This window comes from Dothidotthia symphoricarpi (genome assembly GCF_010015815.1).
Source record: "Dothidotthia symphoricarpi CBS 119687 unplaced genomic scaffold P153scaffold_4, whole genome shotgun sequence".
NCBI lineage: Eukaryota > Fungi > Ascomycota > Dothideomycetes > Pleosporales > Dothidotthiaceae > Dothidotthia > Dothidotthia symphoricarpi.
In genome coordinates, this window is record NW_022985011.1 from 229,612 (window position 1) to 245,481 (window position 15,870).

The 15,870-nt window shown below is 51.6% G+C and overlaps 9 protein-coding genes across 9 annotated transcripts; 2 read left to right on the plus strand and 7 right to left on the minus strand.

Annotated features, from left to right (window-relative positions):
* The first annotated feature begins 360 nt into the window (after positions 1 to 360).
* P153DRAFT_363851 (endoplasmic oxidoreductin) lies at positions 361 to 2,730 on the plus strand. Its single transcript, XM_033667461.1, has 4 exons — positions 361 to 501; positions 561 to 716; positions 783 to 2,407; positions 2,471 to 2,730. Exons 2-4 carry the CDS (start codon positions 600 to 602, stop codon positions 2,577 to 2,579), a joined length of 1,851 nt encoding a protein of 616 aa, XP_033526928.1. The 5' UTR covers positions 361 to 501; positions 561 to 599; the 3' UTR covers positions 2,580 to 2,730.
* Positions 2,577 to 5,640, minus strand: P153DRAFT_166525 (uncharacterized protein). The gene is made up of 4 exons (XM_033662288.1): positions 5,426 to 5,640; positions 4,855 to 5,244; positions 3,782 to 4,794; positions 2,577 to 3,732 (listed from the first exon to the last, which is right to left on the minus strand). Exons 1-4 carry the CDS (start codon positions 5,586 to 5,588, stop codon positions 2,743 to 2,745), a joined length of 2,556 nt encoding a protein of 851 aa, XP_033526929.1. The 5' UTR covers positions 5,589 to 5,640; the 3' UTR covers positions 2,577 to 2,742.
* Positions 5,641 to 5,837: 197 nt separating this feature from the next.
* On the plus strand, positions 5,838 to 7,775 carry P153DRAFT_308924 (uncharacterized protein). Its single transcript, XM_033664725.1, has 3 exons — positions 5,838 to 6,115; positions 6,165 to 6,766; positions 6,821 to 7,775. The coding sequence occupies exons 1-3, from the start codon at positions 5,963 to 5,965 to the stop codon at positions 7,671 to 7,673; spliced, it is 1,608 nt and encodes a 535-aa protein (XP_033526930.1). The 5' UTR covers positions 5,838 to 5,962; the 3' UTR covers positions 7,674 to 7,775.
* On the minus strand, positions 7,736 to 10,431 carry P153DRAFT_308926 (HET-domain-containing protein). Its single transcript, XM_033664726.1, has 4 exons — positions 9,943 to 10,431; positions 9,433 to 9,849; positions 9,089 to 9,367; positions 7,736 to 9,040 (listed from the first exon to the last, which is right to left on the minus strand). Exons 1-4 carry the CDS (start codon positions 10,340 to 10,342, stop codon positions 7,785 to 7,787), a joined length of 2,352 nt encoding a protein of 783 aa, XP_033526931.1. The 5' UTR covers positions 10,343 to 10,431; the 3' UTR covers positions 7,736 to 7,784.
* A 768-nt stretch (positions 10,432 to 11,199) lies between these two features.
* On the minus strand, positions 11,200 to 11,951 carry P153DRAFT_363855 (uncharacterized protein). The gene is made up of 3 exons (XM_033667462.1): positions 11,507 to 11,951; positions 11,354 to 11,455; positions 11,200 to 11,299 (listed from the first exon to the last, which is right to left on the minus strand). Exons 1-3 carry the CDS (start codon positions 11,621 to 11,623, stop codon positions 11,243 to 11,245), a joined length of 276 nt encoding a protein of 91 aa, XP_033526932.1. The 5' UTR covers positions 11,624 to 11,951; the 3' UTR covers positions 11,200 to 11,242.
* Positions 11,952 to 12,228: 277 nt separating this feature from the next.
* Positions 12,229 to 12,538, minus strand: P153DRAFT_284245 (uncharacterized protein; the record flags this gene model as incomplete). The annotated part of the gene is made up of 2 exons (XM_033663314.1): positions 12,229 to 12,325; positions 12,372 to 12,538. 2 exons carry the CDS (start codon positions 12,536 to 12,538, stop codon positions 12,229 to 12,231), a joined length of 264 nt encoding a protein of 87 aa, XP_033526933.1.
* A 390-nt stretch (positions 12,539 to 12,928) lies between these two features.
* Positions 12,929 to 13,135, minus strand: P153DRAFT_262898 (uncharacterized protein; the record flags this gene model as incomplete). Its single annotated transcript, XM_033662843.1, has 1 exon — positions 12,929 to 13,135. A coding segment is annotated over one exon (207 nt), but the record flags the coding sequence as incomplete, so codon positions are not given.
* Positions 13,136 to 13,397: 262 nt separating this feature from the next.
* P153DRAFT_363858 (uncharacterized protein) lies at positions 13,398 to 14,037 on the minus strand. The gene has a single exon (XM_033667463.1). The coding sequence runs from the start codon at positions 13,871 to 13,873 to the stop codon at positions 13,571 to 13,573; it is 303 nt and encodes a 100-aa protein (XP_033526935.1). The 5' UTR covers positions 13,874 to 14,037; the 3' UTR covers positions 13,398 to 13,570.
* A 443-nt stretch (positions 14,038 to 14,480) lies between these two features.
* Positions 14,481 to 15,384, minus strand: P153DRAFT_382174 (uncharacterized protein; the record flags this gene model as incomplete). Its single annotated transcript, XM_033670113.1, has 3 exons — positions 14,481 to 14,565; positions 14,620 to 15,189; positions 15,242 to 15,384. The coding sequence occupies 3 exons, from the start codon at positions 15,382 to 15,384 to the stop codon at positions 14,481 to 14,483; spliced, it is 798 nt and encodes a 265-aa protein (XP_033526936.1).
* Positions 15,385 to 15,870: the final 486 nt, after the last annotated feature.

Here is a 15,870-nt window from a genome sequence, read left to right on the forward strand (position 1 = left end):
TGGGTTGAGGCTGAATGGGAAACACGCTAGTCTGCGGATGGCTGTCAGGGTCTCTCGGGCGCGCCTTCCCCTTTCCACGCCACTGGGCGTAGTAGTGGCCACATTGCGCGTGGGTTTGTGTGGGCCGATGAACGTGTGATTACGATGGTGGTGGTCCGGAACAGGCACCACTTTGCCTGGAGACTTTTTTACATAGATATACTTGAATGTAGCCACTCGCTTTGTTAACGGTCTTTGTTTCTCGCCATTACTTTGTTTTTTGGGCCCTTGTTTCTCGTCTTCGGGATTTTAGTTTTCTAACTAAAACTTCGACGATCGTCATTGCGGCCATCTCAACGGCTGGCTCCAACGCGGTGGTGGTCTGAAATTGTGCCGACGGACGGGGTTTCAATTCAATACCCTTGCACCACTCTGGCCTCAGTGCTTATCCTACCCCACTGCAATATACACGGGTCTCAGGATCCCGCGCCTTATATAGTGAGCGTGTTTGCGAGAAAGAGAGTGAGTTTCACCGTGTTCGCGCTCACCGCAGACGTTTCGCTGACAAAGGACTCTTGTAGCACAGCATATAGCAAAGTGATAGCATATCACAAGTGAAGATGCGCACAGCAGCGCAGGTCTTCTACCTGGCAGTCTTCTCGCTGCTGGGTAGCTCGCATGCTGTGAGCCCTGCTACGGCCGCAAAGGCAAAGAGTCCGCCGGCCAACGTCTGCGATGTAAGCAACGCATCGTCTTGTCCCCCTTCACCCACCCAGCACCAGAGTACTAAGACGCCCGTCCAGTTGGAGCCCGGCGCCATTGTGTCGGACGCATGCGCGAGCTACAGCACCCTCGAGCAGCTCAACGAAGCCGTGCACCCTTACCTCCACTCCATCACCCAGGACACCGACTTCTTCTCGCACTACCGCCTGAGCCTGTACAGCAAGAGATGCCCCTTCTGGGACGACGAGAATGGCATGTGCGGGAACGTGGCCTGCGCCGTCAACACGCTGGACAACGAGGAGGACATACCGTCTGTGTGGCGCGCAAAGGAGCTGGGCAAGCTGGAGGGCCCCACGGCGCAACACCCTGGGAAGAAGCAGCAGAAGGAGGCACCGAAGCGGCCGCTGCATGGAAGCCTGGGCGAGGATGTGGATGAGAGCTGCGTGGTCGAGTACGATGACGAGTGCGACGACCGCGACTACTGCGTGCCTGACGACGAGTCGGCCCTGGTCAAGGGCGACTACGTGTCGCTGGTGGACAATCCCGAGCGCTTCACCGGATACGCGGGCGTGGGCGCCCAGCAGGTGTGGGAGGCTATTTACCACGAGAACTGCTTTAGCAAGCCGTCCAAGAAGGCGCAGACAACAGGCCAGTCGGCGCCCCTGGGCGGATCCTCGCCGTTCGGAGGCTTCGGCAACCAGCAGCAGATGCTCGCGGCGAACCAGCTACGCAACGTCATCAAGGAGCGCGGCGCACAGCAGAAAGTCCAGTCCGCCATCGCCCAAGGAACCGCCGCCGCCCGCCTCAACCCCGTCGAGTTCGACGACACGTGTCTGGAGAAGCGCGTCTTTCACCGCGTCATCTCGGGCATGCACGCGTCCATCTCGACGCACTTGTGCTGGGACTACCTGAACCAGACAACGGGCAAATGGAGCCCCAACCTGACGTGCTACGAACAGCGCCTTCACAACTTCCCCGAGCGCATCTCCAACATCTACTTCAACTACGCCCTCATCATGCGCGCCGTCGGCAAGCTCAAGCAGCACATCCAGGACTACTCCTTCTGCTCCGAAGACCCGGAGCAAGACCAGCGCACGAAGAGCTCCGTCCTGCGCCTCGCCTCGGCGCTCCCCTCGGGCCCGGAGATCTTCGACGAAACAGTCATGTTCCAGGACCCGGACACGGTCGTCCTGAAGGAAGACTTCCGCAACCGCTTCCGCAACGTGAGCCGCATCATGGACTGCGTCGGCTGCGACAAGTGCCGTCTCTGGGGCAAGCTGCAGACAAACGGTTACGGCACCGCGTTGAAAATCCTCTTCGAATTCGACGAGTACGACTCCTCCAATGACCCACCGCTGCGTCGCACTGAACTCGTCGCCCTCATCAACACTATGGATCGCCTCTCGCACTCGCTCTCCGCCATCAAGGAGTTCCGCCGCATGGTCGACGAGCGCGAGGGCGTCGCTCGAATCGACACCTCCGCCACAGACGAGGGCGCCTTGAAAACACGCCTCGCTCTCACCGAGGCCGAACCAGATGACAGTGAGAAATCCGAGCCCAAAGACGACGGCCTTCCAGACGCGAAACCCACGCGCACACCTAGGAGACAACCTACAGCTTGGGAAAGCACAAAGTACGAGTTCAACCTCGTCAGACGCACCTTTTGGTACGTGCTGTATCAGTGGACACTGCTCCCGGGGCGCTTGTAAGTTCTATCCCTTATGCATCTGATGCGTGCGCTGTTCATTGTTAACATACTGCTCCGCAGTGCAAAGATCTTCATCTTCGAGATGAGGCGGTTGTACAACTGGTGGATTGGCCTTGTCCCTGGGCCGCGCAGCTGGGAGTTCCATATTCCCAGGGCGGATGAGCTTTGAGTTCGTTTGTTGAGAGAACCTACGTTATACTTTTACATTGAATCGTGTTGAACTGCATGGCCTGGCGTTGTTGCTTATTTGGGGACACGAAACGGGCGTTCAATAAGATCGAATTTAGAGAATAGATTTCCACATATTTACACATCACCACCTCCCCTCCCCCTCACGGCGAAGCATTCCTCGCACACCCCAGTTTCCGCGTCCCAACACTCGGCACACAAAGCCCCGAATACAGCGCCTCCCCAAAATTCACCGTCCGCTCCAACCCCACCTTCTTACTCTCCTGCGTCTGCAAGATATTGCATTTACCAGGGCACGTAGCGCTGCCCTTGCGGTTCGTGCACGGCGGCAGACAGGCGTGCACGGCGCGCTGGCCCTCGCCCGCGCACGTGATGGTGATGGGCTTGCATTGTGATTTTCCGTCCTGGCACACGCCGGACGAGGGGCAGAGCGTGATTTCGTTGCCGCCGATGGGCTTGCCGTAGCCGTTTCGGAGGCCGTCTGGGGGTGTGGCGTCTGTCGAGGAGGAATGTTGGAGGGTTGCGGGGGAGAGGGAGGGAGGGGTTGCGGAGGGGAGGGGGGGCGTTGATGTGCTGTTTGTTTTTGTGAAGCCAGTCGAGCCTTGTACGCAGAGGGAGGGCGTGGTGAAAGCAGCGTCTACGGCATCGTACCAGAGACGCGTAATGTTGTAGAGGTTGGCGAGGGTGTAGTAGATCCTGCAGTCTGCGGCTTCGTATTTGAACTGCAGGGGCGAGGTTTCGTTTGCGCGGATCTGGTCGCGCAGGTTGAAGCTGGCGTATTTGATGTACATTCCTGGGTCGCGGATTTCGGGGATCGTGGCGTTTGTGGCGGGGGTGACGGGCTCGTCGAGACTGCGCGCGAAGGTGAAGTCATCGTCGAGGTCGAAGGCTGAGTAGAGGGCTGCGCCGCGGTTGCCGCTCGCTGCTTGCATTGGTCCTGTGGTGGGACGGCCACCTGCTACGATGGTCTTCGCTCCGGCGTGGGTCATCATTTCGACGAAGAGGGAGCAGGCTGAGGCGCAGAGGCCGTCTGTTAGGAGGACGATCTGCTCGGGGTTCCAGGACCGCTCCTGGACGCCCCATTCGGTTTTGTTTGGTAGGTACATGGTCGGTATCCACTGGTCAAAGGCAGCCTACGTGTTTGTGTTAGCAGTGAATATAGAATGTAATCTTCATGCATACCGTGTCGAAGATTTCGTTTGCGAGATCGTATCGCTCCGTGAGCGAGAAGGTGTCGCCATGGTCGTTGATCGGTCCTTGATATTCAGTCCAGTTCGTGAAGTTTCGTCCAGTTGCCGCGTTGATTCGAGTTGTGATGACCCACTCATCCGCCGCAAGTTCATCCTTGAAGATGCTGTCGTCTGGGTTGTTCTCATCTAAACTCGTCCAATAATCCGACACAGTGGAACCAAGAACATTTGCAAGCTCGAAGCTGCGCCTTCGACTCCCGCCAAATGGCATGAGATCTGGGAAGAATGACTTGAAAGTGGTATACGCGAGTAACGTGGCGCCACCCGAGTTGCGCTGGAGATCGATGACAATCCGTTCCAGGCCTGCGGCAGAGGCATTGTTTATGAACTCGGTCACAGCATCAGAGTAGTTGCCGATGGTATCAGGAATCGCGTCGAAACTAGGAAGACTTAGCACGCCGGTAGAGATGTCCTCGTAAAAGTAGCCCGTCACAAGCCCGCCACGGAGTACACCAAGATCGGATTGTGCGACGGATGGGTTGTCAGGGAAAGCTCCATAGCTGTCTGAAGTCCAGTTGGTCGGTGCCTCTGTAAGGTCACCCGAAAAGGAGGGAGGCACGACCTTTGTAGGGTCGAAAGATTCTGGGAGCAGACCAAGAACGAAGTAGTTGTAGAAGTCGCCGCCGGTAGTAAGGGGGCCTGTATAGTTTGCCAGCTCGTTGTAGATTGCTATCCAAACCGTCTCCAAGGGTTCCGTTCCGTTCTCGAAAGTGAAGGTCAGGTTCTCACCAGGGTAGAAAGTCCCTGCGCCAGCAAATGTTGTAAGGCCACCTTGGATATCAAGAGTAGGATGTGACATCAACGAATTCCACTCAGCATGCGGTTCGACATAACCCCACGAGTTTAGCGCGGCATACTTTGTGAGGAACTCGACAGTTTCAATCCCGTCAATTGTCGTGATAGGCGACGGAGTCCATGCTTCATTCTGACTTTGGATAATGTCATCTACCAGATGTTAGACACGTCGTTCTGGCAGTTTGAAGATTCGCGGGAATAAGCACGAACCTGTAATGTATATCCGCGGAGCTTGTACGCCATCAATAGATACTGAAGCAATTTCATAAGGACTCGCAAATGAGAATGCCGACAACGCGCCTGCAGTCAGGGATACGTGACCATCGTGCAAGCCATAAGTCAGGAGCTGAAAGTCTGCCTCGAAGTCGTACTGGTTCTTGTACGAGCCATCGTCGATTCGCTGTTGTATTTGCGCGAGTCCCGCCTGGACATCACTCGCGGGTTGCTGGTATCCTTGAGGTGGGTCCTTGACGTATGCAAGCGTACTCTGAAATTGGATAGTCTCATTCCAGTACTTTAGGAAGCGTGAAGCCACAGCGTCATTGAACGGGACACTAATGAGGCAGTTGTAGGCATCGCTTGCCCAGAAGACAGAAAAGCCTTTCAATGTCAGTACGTTCTTGAGGAAGACAAGAAGAAGGACGACACTGAGGGTGAGGTAGAAAACGATGTCGACCGAGATGAGGAACGGCGAGAAATGATTGGCGCGCTCGGTTGTCTCGACTCGTCAAAGTTCCCACCTCACTCTCTGCATCCACCACCGTTCGAGGATTTGACCTACCTTCATCAACGGCAGCAATGACGTCGCCGCATATCGTAGACTGAGCATCAGGGGCGCTGGTTGTTGTCGATGGGTCTTGTCGCGCGTTGAGTTTCCGTGGTAGCGACCGGGCTAGGCCGCAGGTTGCGACGGAAAGCCCTGCGAGGACTTGAACAAGCAACATGCTGTAGTAATGCACTAGAAAACGGTGCGAGTTGATGTGCGAGACAAGCTACTTTCACATCGTGGACTCATGCAGCACCTTTGTATAAGCTTTCAAGCCGCAGTTCACGCCTCTGGCGTTAATGCTGGACGCCTAATTCAGATGGGGCTGTTTTGGCTGCATATGAGTTCCGTGTGGACATTTCCGCCCCAAAGCTAGGAATTGAACCTGCATAAAGCGCGCAGCCATTCGGTCTAGGTATAGCTGCCTTGGGACAATGGTCACTCTGAGCCACACCGATCGACACTCACCGGTTACGATATTTTGAGTACAAGATTCTAAATTGCGGATGATTGAGAGGCGTTTTCAATACCGTCGGTTTCAACCAAGCAACGATGCATCCAGCGTTGCAGCTCTCGCATGGCATCTCGTCCGATATCTTGCCTAGTGTCTATAATTGGTTGTTCAGTCACGACGTATTCAAAAGATGGTGTGAAGGGGACGGTGCCTGGCAGTTACACTGCATCGGTGGTCCCGGTGTAGGCAAGGTAGGTCAGTGTATCTTGATCAACAGACTGGGTTAACCATGAACAACAGACGACATTGACAGCCTTGGTAGCTCAACAACTGGAAACTCACTTCCCCAACAATGACCACTCAATCACAACGATCTTTGTTGACTATGATGTACCGGATCACGAGATCGAACTTATCGAAGATATTTTAGTAGCACTATATCGTAACCTGGAAAACTCAACCCTACCTCAGGATGATGACTCAGAAGACCTCTATGAGGAATATGCGCAAGAACGGTATTCGAATGCTGAAGGTAGCCGTATTCGAGATCGACTTAAACTCATCCGAACTGCGCTTCACTCCCGCCTCGTCTCTCTCCAGAGTTGCCGAACCTTCTTGTTGATAGATGGCATCGATCGTTGTGGTCCAACTCTGCGCTATATGTTGGGAACAGAACTATCTAATATCCGGGGTCTAGGAGTACACGTCTTCTCCACTTCACGTCTGGCTGTTTTTGAGCAACGAGAAGCTCGTTGCGATCATCGAGACCATGGGCAGGCACCAGACGCCGACGTTCTTTCTCAAGCTGATAGAGAGATCTTGGACGTGTTTTTAGTCTGCCGCGCCTGTGACTCAGTTCTTTGTTTCGGATGCGAGGCTGTCGATAGACTCTGTGAAGACTGGTGAGTATATGTTCTGGTGCTCGTGTTAGAACTCCATACTCATCCTTGGCGCAGTGATGACAACTCGCAGCTCTACGAACCTTACGATCATGTCAATATCAGAGTGTCAGTCCCAGACCCAAGCATGAAGGAATACATCGCGTGGAACTTGGAGCGTGAGCATGGTGATCTTGGACTTGGAAGCTCCGCTCACAAGCCTCCTCTATCCACGTTCGGGAAATCTATACGTTCAACGACATCCAACTCAATTCAGAAGCACGTTGATAACGTTCTAGATTACTCATACGGACACATTGGCTTGGCCAAAGCCAGACTCGACCTCATACACGAAGCAGGGTCACTTGATGGTCTAGAGATGAGAAGAGACCAGCTGCCGGCAAACATCGTCACCTTGTTCGATCTGGGCCTCAAGCGGATTGAAGCTCAAACTGCTACCCAACGGGATGTTGCCGTGAAAGCATTGGCTGCTGCAGCACGTTCCGACGACGGGATATCCATACCCGAACTACGTGAGCTGCTTCACATGTTAGGTACAGAAAGAACTCGCAGCGGTGAGGAAATCGTGGAAGCAGCGCGTGGCTTTCTTCTTGCCACAACACGGGATGATCCACAGAGGCTTACCGTCTTCCATCAGAGCTTCCTCTATTATGTCGAACAGAGATATCATCGCGCGATACACCGTGCATCGATGCAGGTCGATGCCAGTGTTTTCTCATCGCCAACCTCGCCTGCTCCAGAGATTTCCGACGCTGCGAACAAGGTTCGGTTCGAGCCTCAGACTGTATCCGAACAACCAACCAAGGTCACGCCTTACAAACTCTCCAGAACAACGACCATCATGCAGACGATTGACGAGACCCCAGCTCGGGCCATTATATTCCGTAAAGGCACCCAGGCATGGCAATGATGATATGTCAGCAAGAGTGAGTGAACAAATGATCATAATTCGATTTCGACGAATTGTTTACACAGCGCGTTTGCTATCTTCAGTGTTCTAATCAGGAACAATGATTATCGTTCAGTCTAGCCAGATTTTCCGACCTCGCTTTGAGTGATATATATCAGATGAGAAAAGTTCCCAATCGTGCGTCCTCTGCAAGTTCACAAAAGTTTCGTTACTCACGTTCTCAAAACGAAACGCCCCAGTTCTGTGAAAATGATGGTTCCCCACGTCTTTCAACATTATCCCATGCCCCGAGACTTCGAAGTATTCGCCAGCGTGATCGTTTTCTGCAGTACTAGCGTCATCGCTGATCTGGGGGTGCTTGTGTGTCGTTGGCTTGAAAGTAAAGTCGGCATGTTGCGCGCCAATAACTTGCTTTGCCGCCAACACGACGAAGTAAGGAAAATGGTCGGTTGGATTGTCAAGATCGGGAATTGTATCCGGGAATGCTTCGAGTCCTACATTGACCGTTTCATCATCGAGCTGGACAACCCATCCTTTTTTCAGCTCCTCCCACTCAAGCCGTCCGCGGCCTACATGACCTTGTATCCGAATAGATTTGCTGTGAAACCTAGGCTCCGCATCTCGATCAACCTTCTCTGGGCTATGAATCCGTATGTCCACTCTGTTGTCGTGGGTATCAATTGGGTCTCTACGTAACTCTTTGTTTCGCCGTTGGAGTTCTGCGCCACTATCACTCATCCCACGGCTTTGTAACGGCGGCGGTGCTTCGATGGGCCTGACTCCTGGTCGAAAAGATCGTTTCACTCCAACTAGATCGAAAGTCAAACGCTGACCGTAGTGATCCTTGACTGTAAAATGCTTCTGATCGGTCAACCTGTCAGGTGTGAGGATGACACCGTCCATAGAGGCCCAACTCCACGAGGGGATTTTGCGCTCTAGATTCCACTCGGTCGATTCGCTTGGTCGTACTGTAAGCTTGCACTCCTCGACACGCCAGGCTAACTGATCTTCGAGGTTCTCCTCCCACAACCCTTCGCCGTACTCAACTCCTAGTTCATCCCGTATCAACTTGGCGATACCCCACATGGCGATGAGCTTGTCTTTGCCCATCGTTAGATTGCAACTGGTATACTTTAGAACGGCCACCTTCCAAAAGGACGCCAATGACTGATCGTTCGCACCAGCCAGCGGCTCATGCCTCCCTTCTGGCTCTTGCAGGCGTCCTCGCCAGTGCCTGTCAGGTCCCGCAGCATTATCAGTTGGTTGTGGCAACCCCGCAGGGAGCGTTTCGCATGCGCTCAGCGAAGGACAATCCCAGAACACCTGATTGTTAGCGAAGTGCAAGATACGCGGCGACAGCATACGTTCTATTTCGCTTTTAGCAAACGCCTACTCTCGAACTCGAAGCAAATTACCTTGAAACACCCATCCACGAGCATAAAGGAAGGTCTGAAGCAGTCCACTGTCCCATAGGTTCTCTGGTACGACCCTCCAAGCTTTCTTACCGAATAAAGGAGAGTTCTCTCTAGGCTGGTATCTCGCTGGCATAACGGCGTCGGGGTTGCGTACACGAAACGCACCTCCCGTGCTGTCCGCCGAATCTGCAATGGCTATGTTGCAATAGCTATTTCGATAGACAAGATGCATCCGACTCGCCTCATGTTTCCAATCTTCTTCGCTACGCTGGATGATACCTACGATGAAGATACGATGTCAGCTCACATGTTACACGAATCTTGATATTTAGAGGCCGGCTCACATAGGCTGTCAATCCAAATATATCCAACCTCCAGGAACCTCGCAACCTCAATAGCATCTTGGAAGTTCTTAGTGAACCGATACCACGGTATACCTTCCTGCATAAACTTCGTCCTATTCTCATCACGCAGCTCGACGAACTTGATGAGGCCCCAGCAATGCGAGAGCGAGCAGTACGGGCCATGTACGGAAGTTGTCGCGGTCTCGATCAAACGGATTGGGGTATCTGGTAGGCCGCTGATGTCGAGGAGACGGGTTGGAACAAAACGGTGTGCCTTAGGTGTAGACTTTCTTCGCTTCATACAGTCTATATGCGTTGTATCGCAAGTCTCAACCCAAGAACGTATTTGATATCCGCCGTTGATCTTTGGGTCGGTTGAAATCCCAAGTTGATGTGGAGATAGCAGCGGACTGAGATCTGTACATGTATTAGCTTTGTTCAAGATTATATATACACTTGAACCAGTAGTATAATGTAGTGCATGGTACGAATTACGGGATTGATCCTTACCATCTTCAGGAAACAAGAAAAACGTCCTAGTAGGCAGTTCGACCTCCTCCACGTCGTCCTCCTTCGCCTCATCAGCCGGGGGCACATATCGAAATGTCACAACAACAGTCTCGAAGCTCTCCCGTATCCTCGCCAAACTCCTGATGTTCCAGCGATAGACAGGCCAAGCGCCAGCCCGTTCCAGCTTTTTCAGCCCTGGTGCGATATTCTTGATATCATTGTGCAGCGTCCAGCAAAACAAGCAATGCTGTTTCTGCTGCACGGGGAGCCTTGAGATATCCTTGCCATGTTCCAACCCGTCCCCAGACGAAGCTTCGAGCGAAGCATAAGACGCGTGATGGTAGTCCCAGCAATCGTTCTTCTCCAGAACGTGTTCAACACAGTATTCACAGAGCTTCATCTTTCCGTCGTTAAATGGGAGAAATGCATGTTGCGAAGCCTGTAACTCATCGTCACTATGTTTAGACGACGCCACCAGACGATTGCGCCGCGGACGGTGTCAATATGTTTACAGGGTTCAGGCCGCCTGGCTGCCTTGAACTTACTTTTAGCTTCAAGCCACAGTTGGGCCTCGCGGATTCTTGCATCCTGTCATCCGCACGCTAGTCTTTTTGCATGTGACCTGCTGATTCTACGCCTTGCATGTTGTAGGATGCCTTATCCGCCAATCAGACGTTCCTGTCATAATGACATTGTAGAATTGTGCATTTGCTATTTCCGATGCTTTTTCTGCATTCTCCACCAGCCAAGAAGATGACTACCCTGCTAGATTAGCCCCAGATGTAGAAGCCTAATGTGTAACTAACGTAGAATTTACGCGAGATACAAGCTGTCACTGCCAAAAGGTACAGGCGTTTCAACAACACCAACATGCAATGGTCTGGGGATTACGGAGCAACCTAGCTCACGGGAAGACTCATTCGCTCTCGCTCTGCATGCTTCTCTCGCTGACACCCGATAGCCTCGTAAACACGGCGATGGACAAATCAGGAGTTGCGCGCATACATGTCGATTCAGCCTTGCGGGGCCGGACATTGTCGCGTAAAGCGGCGTGTACCAAAGGTAGCTCCAAGCTCCGGAAGTACCACACTAAACGACGAGGCTGAGAGCGCCCTTCGCAGGGAGCACATGTGAATTAATCTGCGTTTGTTAAGTGGCATCATCAATTTTTACAAACATTCGGAGAAACCTGTATTCGGGCTTATGGATGAAACCCATTTATTGTATCAATGTATCCTTCCTTGTATCCATTCCCTAGTAGCCCTCCGTTAACAGTCCTCCTCCAGGTCATATCAACGGCTTATTTGCCAGAATTGTAGCTGGCGTTTCCGTTGCCATCGTTGTAGTATGTCGAGCCCTATAGAGATACTCAGTTTAACTCCTCCACGTATAAACATAGAGTGGTACGCACGTTAGGATTGCTGTAGTAATACGAGCCATCATTGTTGGAGTAGTGGTACGAGTTCTGATTCTCGGCGCTTGAACCGTAGTCACGGCTGCAGTAGTGGTTGCCCTTTTGCAACCGTGTTAGTAAGTGATGAGAATGGTCCTCGGAGAGTATTACCTGGCTGTTCGTGCCAGAACTAGTAGTCGTGTAGCCTCCGCTGCCAGAGTTGCCGGATCCCGCGTTACCGGAGCCCGAACTGGGGTTGGAGTTGGAGTTGGAGGATCCCTGGTTCATTGTGGTGTTTTACTCTTTGACGTTTTGAATGGCTTGAGGCACTTCGGATGGACAAGAGGAGAATGAGAATGGGAGGAGAGGAACGGCCCTTCTTAGACCCCTCTCCAGACTTCGGTCCCGAGGCTGCACTTTCCCCTCTTTAGTTCCTAGGCGTGTTGTTATGCATGCGATAAGCAGGGATGGCACTTGTCGCGATATCACGAGGTTTCGCGATGGAGCATCCTGATGCTAGACACAAGTGTCCTCACGGCTCACGGAAGAAACGACCAGCTTTCTTGCGTTTCTTCTATCAATTCTGAAGAGCAGGCAGGCCGCCTTCTTGTTCGACTTCCTCATATTAATCATTTGCAGTATCGAGAACCCTCCAAAAGAGACAGACGGAAAAGGATCCGGATGACGTGGCGTGCAAGGACCAAAACATGGCCACGGCGTAGTCTGCGATAATCACACGCCAGCTTTTGAGTTCATCGATCATTTCCTAAAAGCCGTAGGAAGATATGAGTCTCAAGACATGCTTGGTATTCAAGAGCTATCAAACAGACGACAAGTCCTCCTTCCCTAAACATACTGCAGTGAAATCCCATCTTCTTCCAGCAGCCCAGATACTACTTCTTCCCATCGGACGGCGTGTAGGTGGCATCACCCTTCCCATCATTATGGTACGTCGATCCATCGGCATTCGAGTAGTAGTATGAACCGTCGCTAGTCACAATCAGCACAAACAATCCCTGGGATCATGGAGACTCACGTATTGGAGTAGTGGTATGAGTTCTGGTTTGAAGCATCGGAGCCATGATTGCGATGACAGTAGTGATTGCCCTGATCGTTGGTGCCAGAGCTCGTGACTTCGTAGCTACCCTTACCGCCAGAGGAAGAGTCGGAGCCGGAAGGGTTGGACGCGTTGTTGCTTGACATGTTGGAATGTGGGATGTTGATTTGGAAGAACAGAGTGAGGTGGGGTGAAGAAGGACTGGAAGGAAATCTTCTCAGTCGTTGAAATACTGAGGAGAGGCTTGCTACAACTCATGTGAACAATGAGTGCTTGACTGAAGTCAAACTGGCAAGCGCCGGTCGGTTTCGTGATCGCAGTAGACACAAATTGTGGTTCTTTCGAGTTGTACACGTGGTACGACTTCCTCTAGACCTTTCCTTCACTCCTGCAATGGAAAGAAGTAAGCCAGATCAATATGCCAATCAAGCCGCTCCTAAAAGTAACACAGGCATACGTCCATCTCCCTATACTATCCAAATATTAGGTGGAACCGATGTAGCCAGGCGCAAGTCGTGCCTCGAGTGCGCGGGCGTTTGCAAAGTCTGATGCAGATTGAAAGTCGAGTTTGTTGGGCGAGGCGGCAAGTTATCAGTCCACATCAGGACCGGTCCGTCGACGACGACAACGCCTCGCTCTCGCAAACGCTTCCATTTAGCCTTACTCGACCGATCGTGCCATCGGAGATACGCGATTGTAGCGAACGCTTCGAGGACGAGGATACCGGCGACTGCAGTGAGAACCCATATGAGTTCGAAGTCGAGAGGGAAGTCTTTCGTGTTTTGTGTGGACGGATTCAGAACAGGCATGTTAGTGGACTTGTAGTTGAAGCAAGAAGAAAGTGTGAGGTTGTGGGGGTGGTGGAATAGGGCATACGCGTGAGAGAGGAAGATGCAAACACCGCGTCATAAGTGAATGGATTGCTGGAGTGAAAGTGAAGAGGGGTATGGAGTACAGCATCTTCACTCTCATCATCTCGTTCAACCTCCATCGAATCTGGGAATGTGTCGACACCGATTCATCATCAACTTCGGTCAAGACTATGCTGCATATCGACTTTGCAGTACATACGACTCAAAACAAACTCGTCAAGCGGTAACAATTACGTTCAACCCTCAACCTACACGACAGATAACACTAAGAACCTCGTACTCTTCCTCATACACTCCCGCCTCAGCTTACGATTCATGATATGCCTTCCCCATACCAGCAAAGTACCCACCTTCTCTCCTAGCCCTGCTTTCCTCCCACCTCTTCGCTGCTTCTTTCCTCCTCCGTTCCTTCGCTCGCTTCTGTACATCCGTGTATTGTTCGAGCTCGATCTCTTCTGCACGCGTTGATCGTGTGCGGCGCTTCTTGTTTCGCATCAAATCTTTGATTACTTGGTCGATGCCCAGGAGCCAGAACATTATTGCCGTTACGCTAAGGAGGAGTAGGACGAGGCCCACAGTAGCCAGCACGTAGTGGAGGCTTGTTGCCATGGTTTCGGTGGTAGGTTTATGGACACTATGGGTGGGTTGATAGTTGTGAGGTCGTGTGCTCGTCGACACACGGATGAATAGTGTTGTTGATGATTCGTAAATACGGCGGAAAAGTCTGATGATGTGGTTGAAGTGACCATGGATTCTAAATCGGGTGGCGTAACTCAGAAAGAATATTTGCTAAAAGAGGAGGCTGGGAAGGAGGTTGGAGAATGTGAACAAACGCAAAAGGATGACGCACGAGTAGCCGACTGAACAACCTTACAGTCAAAACATAGATAAATATATACATCTCATTTTCCAGGGCTACGAGTGTTTAAATAACTCTCGGAAGATGTAAGTTTAAATTAGACGCTTCAACCACATGCGACTATTATATCACAATCATCTCTCAGCCAAAGTTATATAGACTTAATGAATTTATTCAGCTACTCCATGTTTGAGTGGGTAGTGCAGTTTTAGAAGATGATATTGGCGTTTGAAAAAGAAGGTAATAGAATTAGGATTAGGAGCTCATGATCGATAATGCCGATGGTGAAGCCTGTAAAGTAATATCGGGAGAGCACGACATGTATATCTAACTCTACCCTTCGAGGGTATTAACGTGTCAATTTGCCTTGGTATAGGCCCACCTATCCCTGACATTCTCGTAGCTCGATCCAAACTCAACTTCTTCGCGATGCTCCGTCTTTCTGTGCGCCATATATCAGAACAATATAGAGCAAGCGTGATAAAGAAACTCGTACTCCACAACAATGCGAACTCCAGGGTTAGCCGCTTCCACAGGCTTGCTTTGGACCTCTATGCACCTAAGTACATCTTCGGCGTCTGGCCTGGATGTGATGGGGTTCATTCTCTTCCAATCAGGGTCAACCATCATCCTTGCAACAATCATTATCTTCCTCAGGTTAGGGATCTCGAGGAAAGCCATTTCGAGCTTATCGGTTTTCGTGAATATGTGTGTGCGGTTGAGTCGCCACCGATAGTCGGCCGACGAATTGTTGATTCCAAGCGTGAAACGAAGGTGGATTGTAGAGATGGCATCAATCTGAAGGGCAGTACGCTGTTGAAGCCATTGTTTGAACTGAGATCTGTCGCCGATCAAGAATGTGTTCTTGGCGTATGGGAGAAGCTGGGCTTCAGCATGTATCTGGCGACAGGTCCGAAGGAGATTGAAGTTGTTTTCGTCAAATCCTGGCACTGTTCGGAAGAGTTCGAATGCGATGGTTTTTCCACATAGGACATATCCGTATATCTTGTTCCTGAGCTCGGCAGGGAGACCAAGGAGTGGAGAATCATGTTGGTTTCGTTGCGCGCTAATGTGACGATTAGTACACTTTGGTGCGTAGTTTCATCAGACAAACTCACATCTTTAAGCGTGTAGCGTGAAAGGCGTCGGTGGTGGTATCCTTGGGCGTCTCGTTTATGATTTTAGGTGGAGGCGTGACCATCGAAGTTTCGTAGGCAGACCCCAGCTGCTGTAAGGGCGCAAAAATTGACAGCGGAACCATGGTCGGGCGTGATTGTGGCGGGCGGTCGAGGTTTGGGGTTGAGTTGCGCTGAGGGTAATCATCCCTAGGCCGACGGATGAGTTGTCGTGACGCTAAGGATCGTGCGTGCGCAAATAAACAACGAAGAAAGCGTAACATAATCCACATGTCGAGTTCGAGAATGTGGAATATACGAGACCAAATCTGATGGACCAGCGTACACGATATACTACTCGGTTGAGGACTCAAAGACAGCTCCCATTGTCGGTCGAGATGAGGTAGCCATTTCCTGATACGGAACGAGCGACCTAGAGTGGGTACTTGTCATTCGCTGGCTTCAAAGACCTGTCCAATCTGAAACACTCTGCAGAATGCGTTAGTGTTCTAGCCTTACCTCAACTATTTTGGGCTACATAGTTCTCATAACACCTACACCACCCCCAACGCCCCAACTTGGCTTGAACTCCCTCTAGGAACCGTGAAGATTGTTGTCTCATGTGGATCCTG

Coding starts and splice junctions, on each gene's coding strand:
- P153DRAFT_166525 (XM_033662288.1), bottom strand. CDS start 5,588: ATGTTGCTTGTTCAAGTCCTCGCAGGGCTTTCCGTCGCAACCTGCGGC. Junction 4,795..4,854: donor TCCGCGGATATACATTACAG/GTTCGTGCTTAT, acceptor AACATCTGGTAG/ATGACATTATCCAAAGTCAG. Junction 3,733..3,781: donor CAAACGAAATCTTCGACACG/GTATGCATGAAG, acceptor ACAAACACGTAG/GCTGCCTTTGACCAGTGGAT.
- P153DRAFT_363851 (XM_033667461.1), top strand. CDS start 600: ATGCGCACAGCAGCGCAGGTCTTCTACCTGGCAGTCTTCTCGCTGCTG. Junction 717..782: donor CGCCGGCCAACGTCTGCGAT/GTAAGCAACGCA, acceptor ACGCCCGTCCAG/TTGGAGCCCGGCGCCATTGT. Junction 2,408..2,470: donor ACACTGCTCCCGGGGCGCTT/GTAAGTTCTATC, acceptor ACTGCTCCGCAG/TGCAAAGATCTTCATCTTCG.
- P153DRAFT_363858 (XM_033667463.1), bottom strand. CDS start 13,873: ATGGCAACAAGCCTCCACTACGTGCTGGCTACTGTGGGCCTCGTCCTA.
- P153DRAFT_363855 (XM_033667462.1), bottom strand. CDS start 11,623: ATGAACCAGGGATCCTCCAACTCCAACTCCAACCCCAGTTCGGGCTCC. Junction 11,456..11,506: donor GTTCTGGCACGAACAGCCAG/GTAATACTCTCC, acceptor CGGTTGCAAAAG/GGCAACCACTACTGCAGCCG. Junction 11,300..11,353: donor ATTACTACAGCAATCCTAAC/GTGCGTACCACT, acceptor GTATCTCTATAG/GGCTCGACATACTACAACGA.
- P153DRAFT_308926 (XM_033664726.1), bottom strand. CDS start 10,342: ATGAAGCTCTGTGAATACTGTGTTGAACACGTTCTGGAGAAGAACGAT. Junction 9,368..9,432: donor TATTTGGATTGACAGCCTAT/GTGAGCCGGCCT, acceptor TCTTCATCGTAG/GTATCATCCAGCGTAGCGAA. Junction 9,041..9,088: donor TCGTGGATGGGTGTTTCAAG/GTAATTTGCTTC, acceptor AAAGCGAAATAG/AACGTATGCTGTCGCCGCGT.
- P153DRAFT_308924 (XM_033664725.1), top strand. CDS start 5,963: ATGCATCCAGCGTTGCAGCTCTCGCATGGCATCTCGTCCGATATCTTG. Junction 6,116..6,164: donor GTGGTCCCGGTGTAGGCAAG/GTAGGTCAGTGT, acceptor CATGAACAACAG/ACGACATTGACAGCCTTGGT. Junction 6,767..6,820: donor GATAGACTCTGTGAAGACTG/GTGAGTATATGT, acceptor TCCTTGGCGCAG/TGATGACAACTCGCAGCTCT.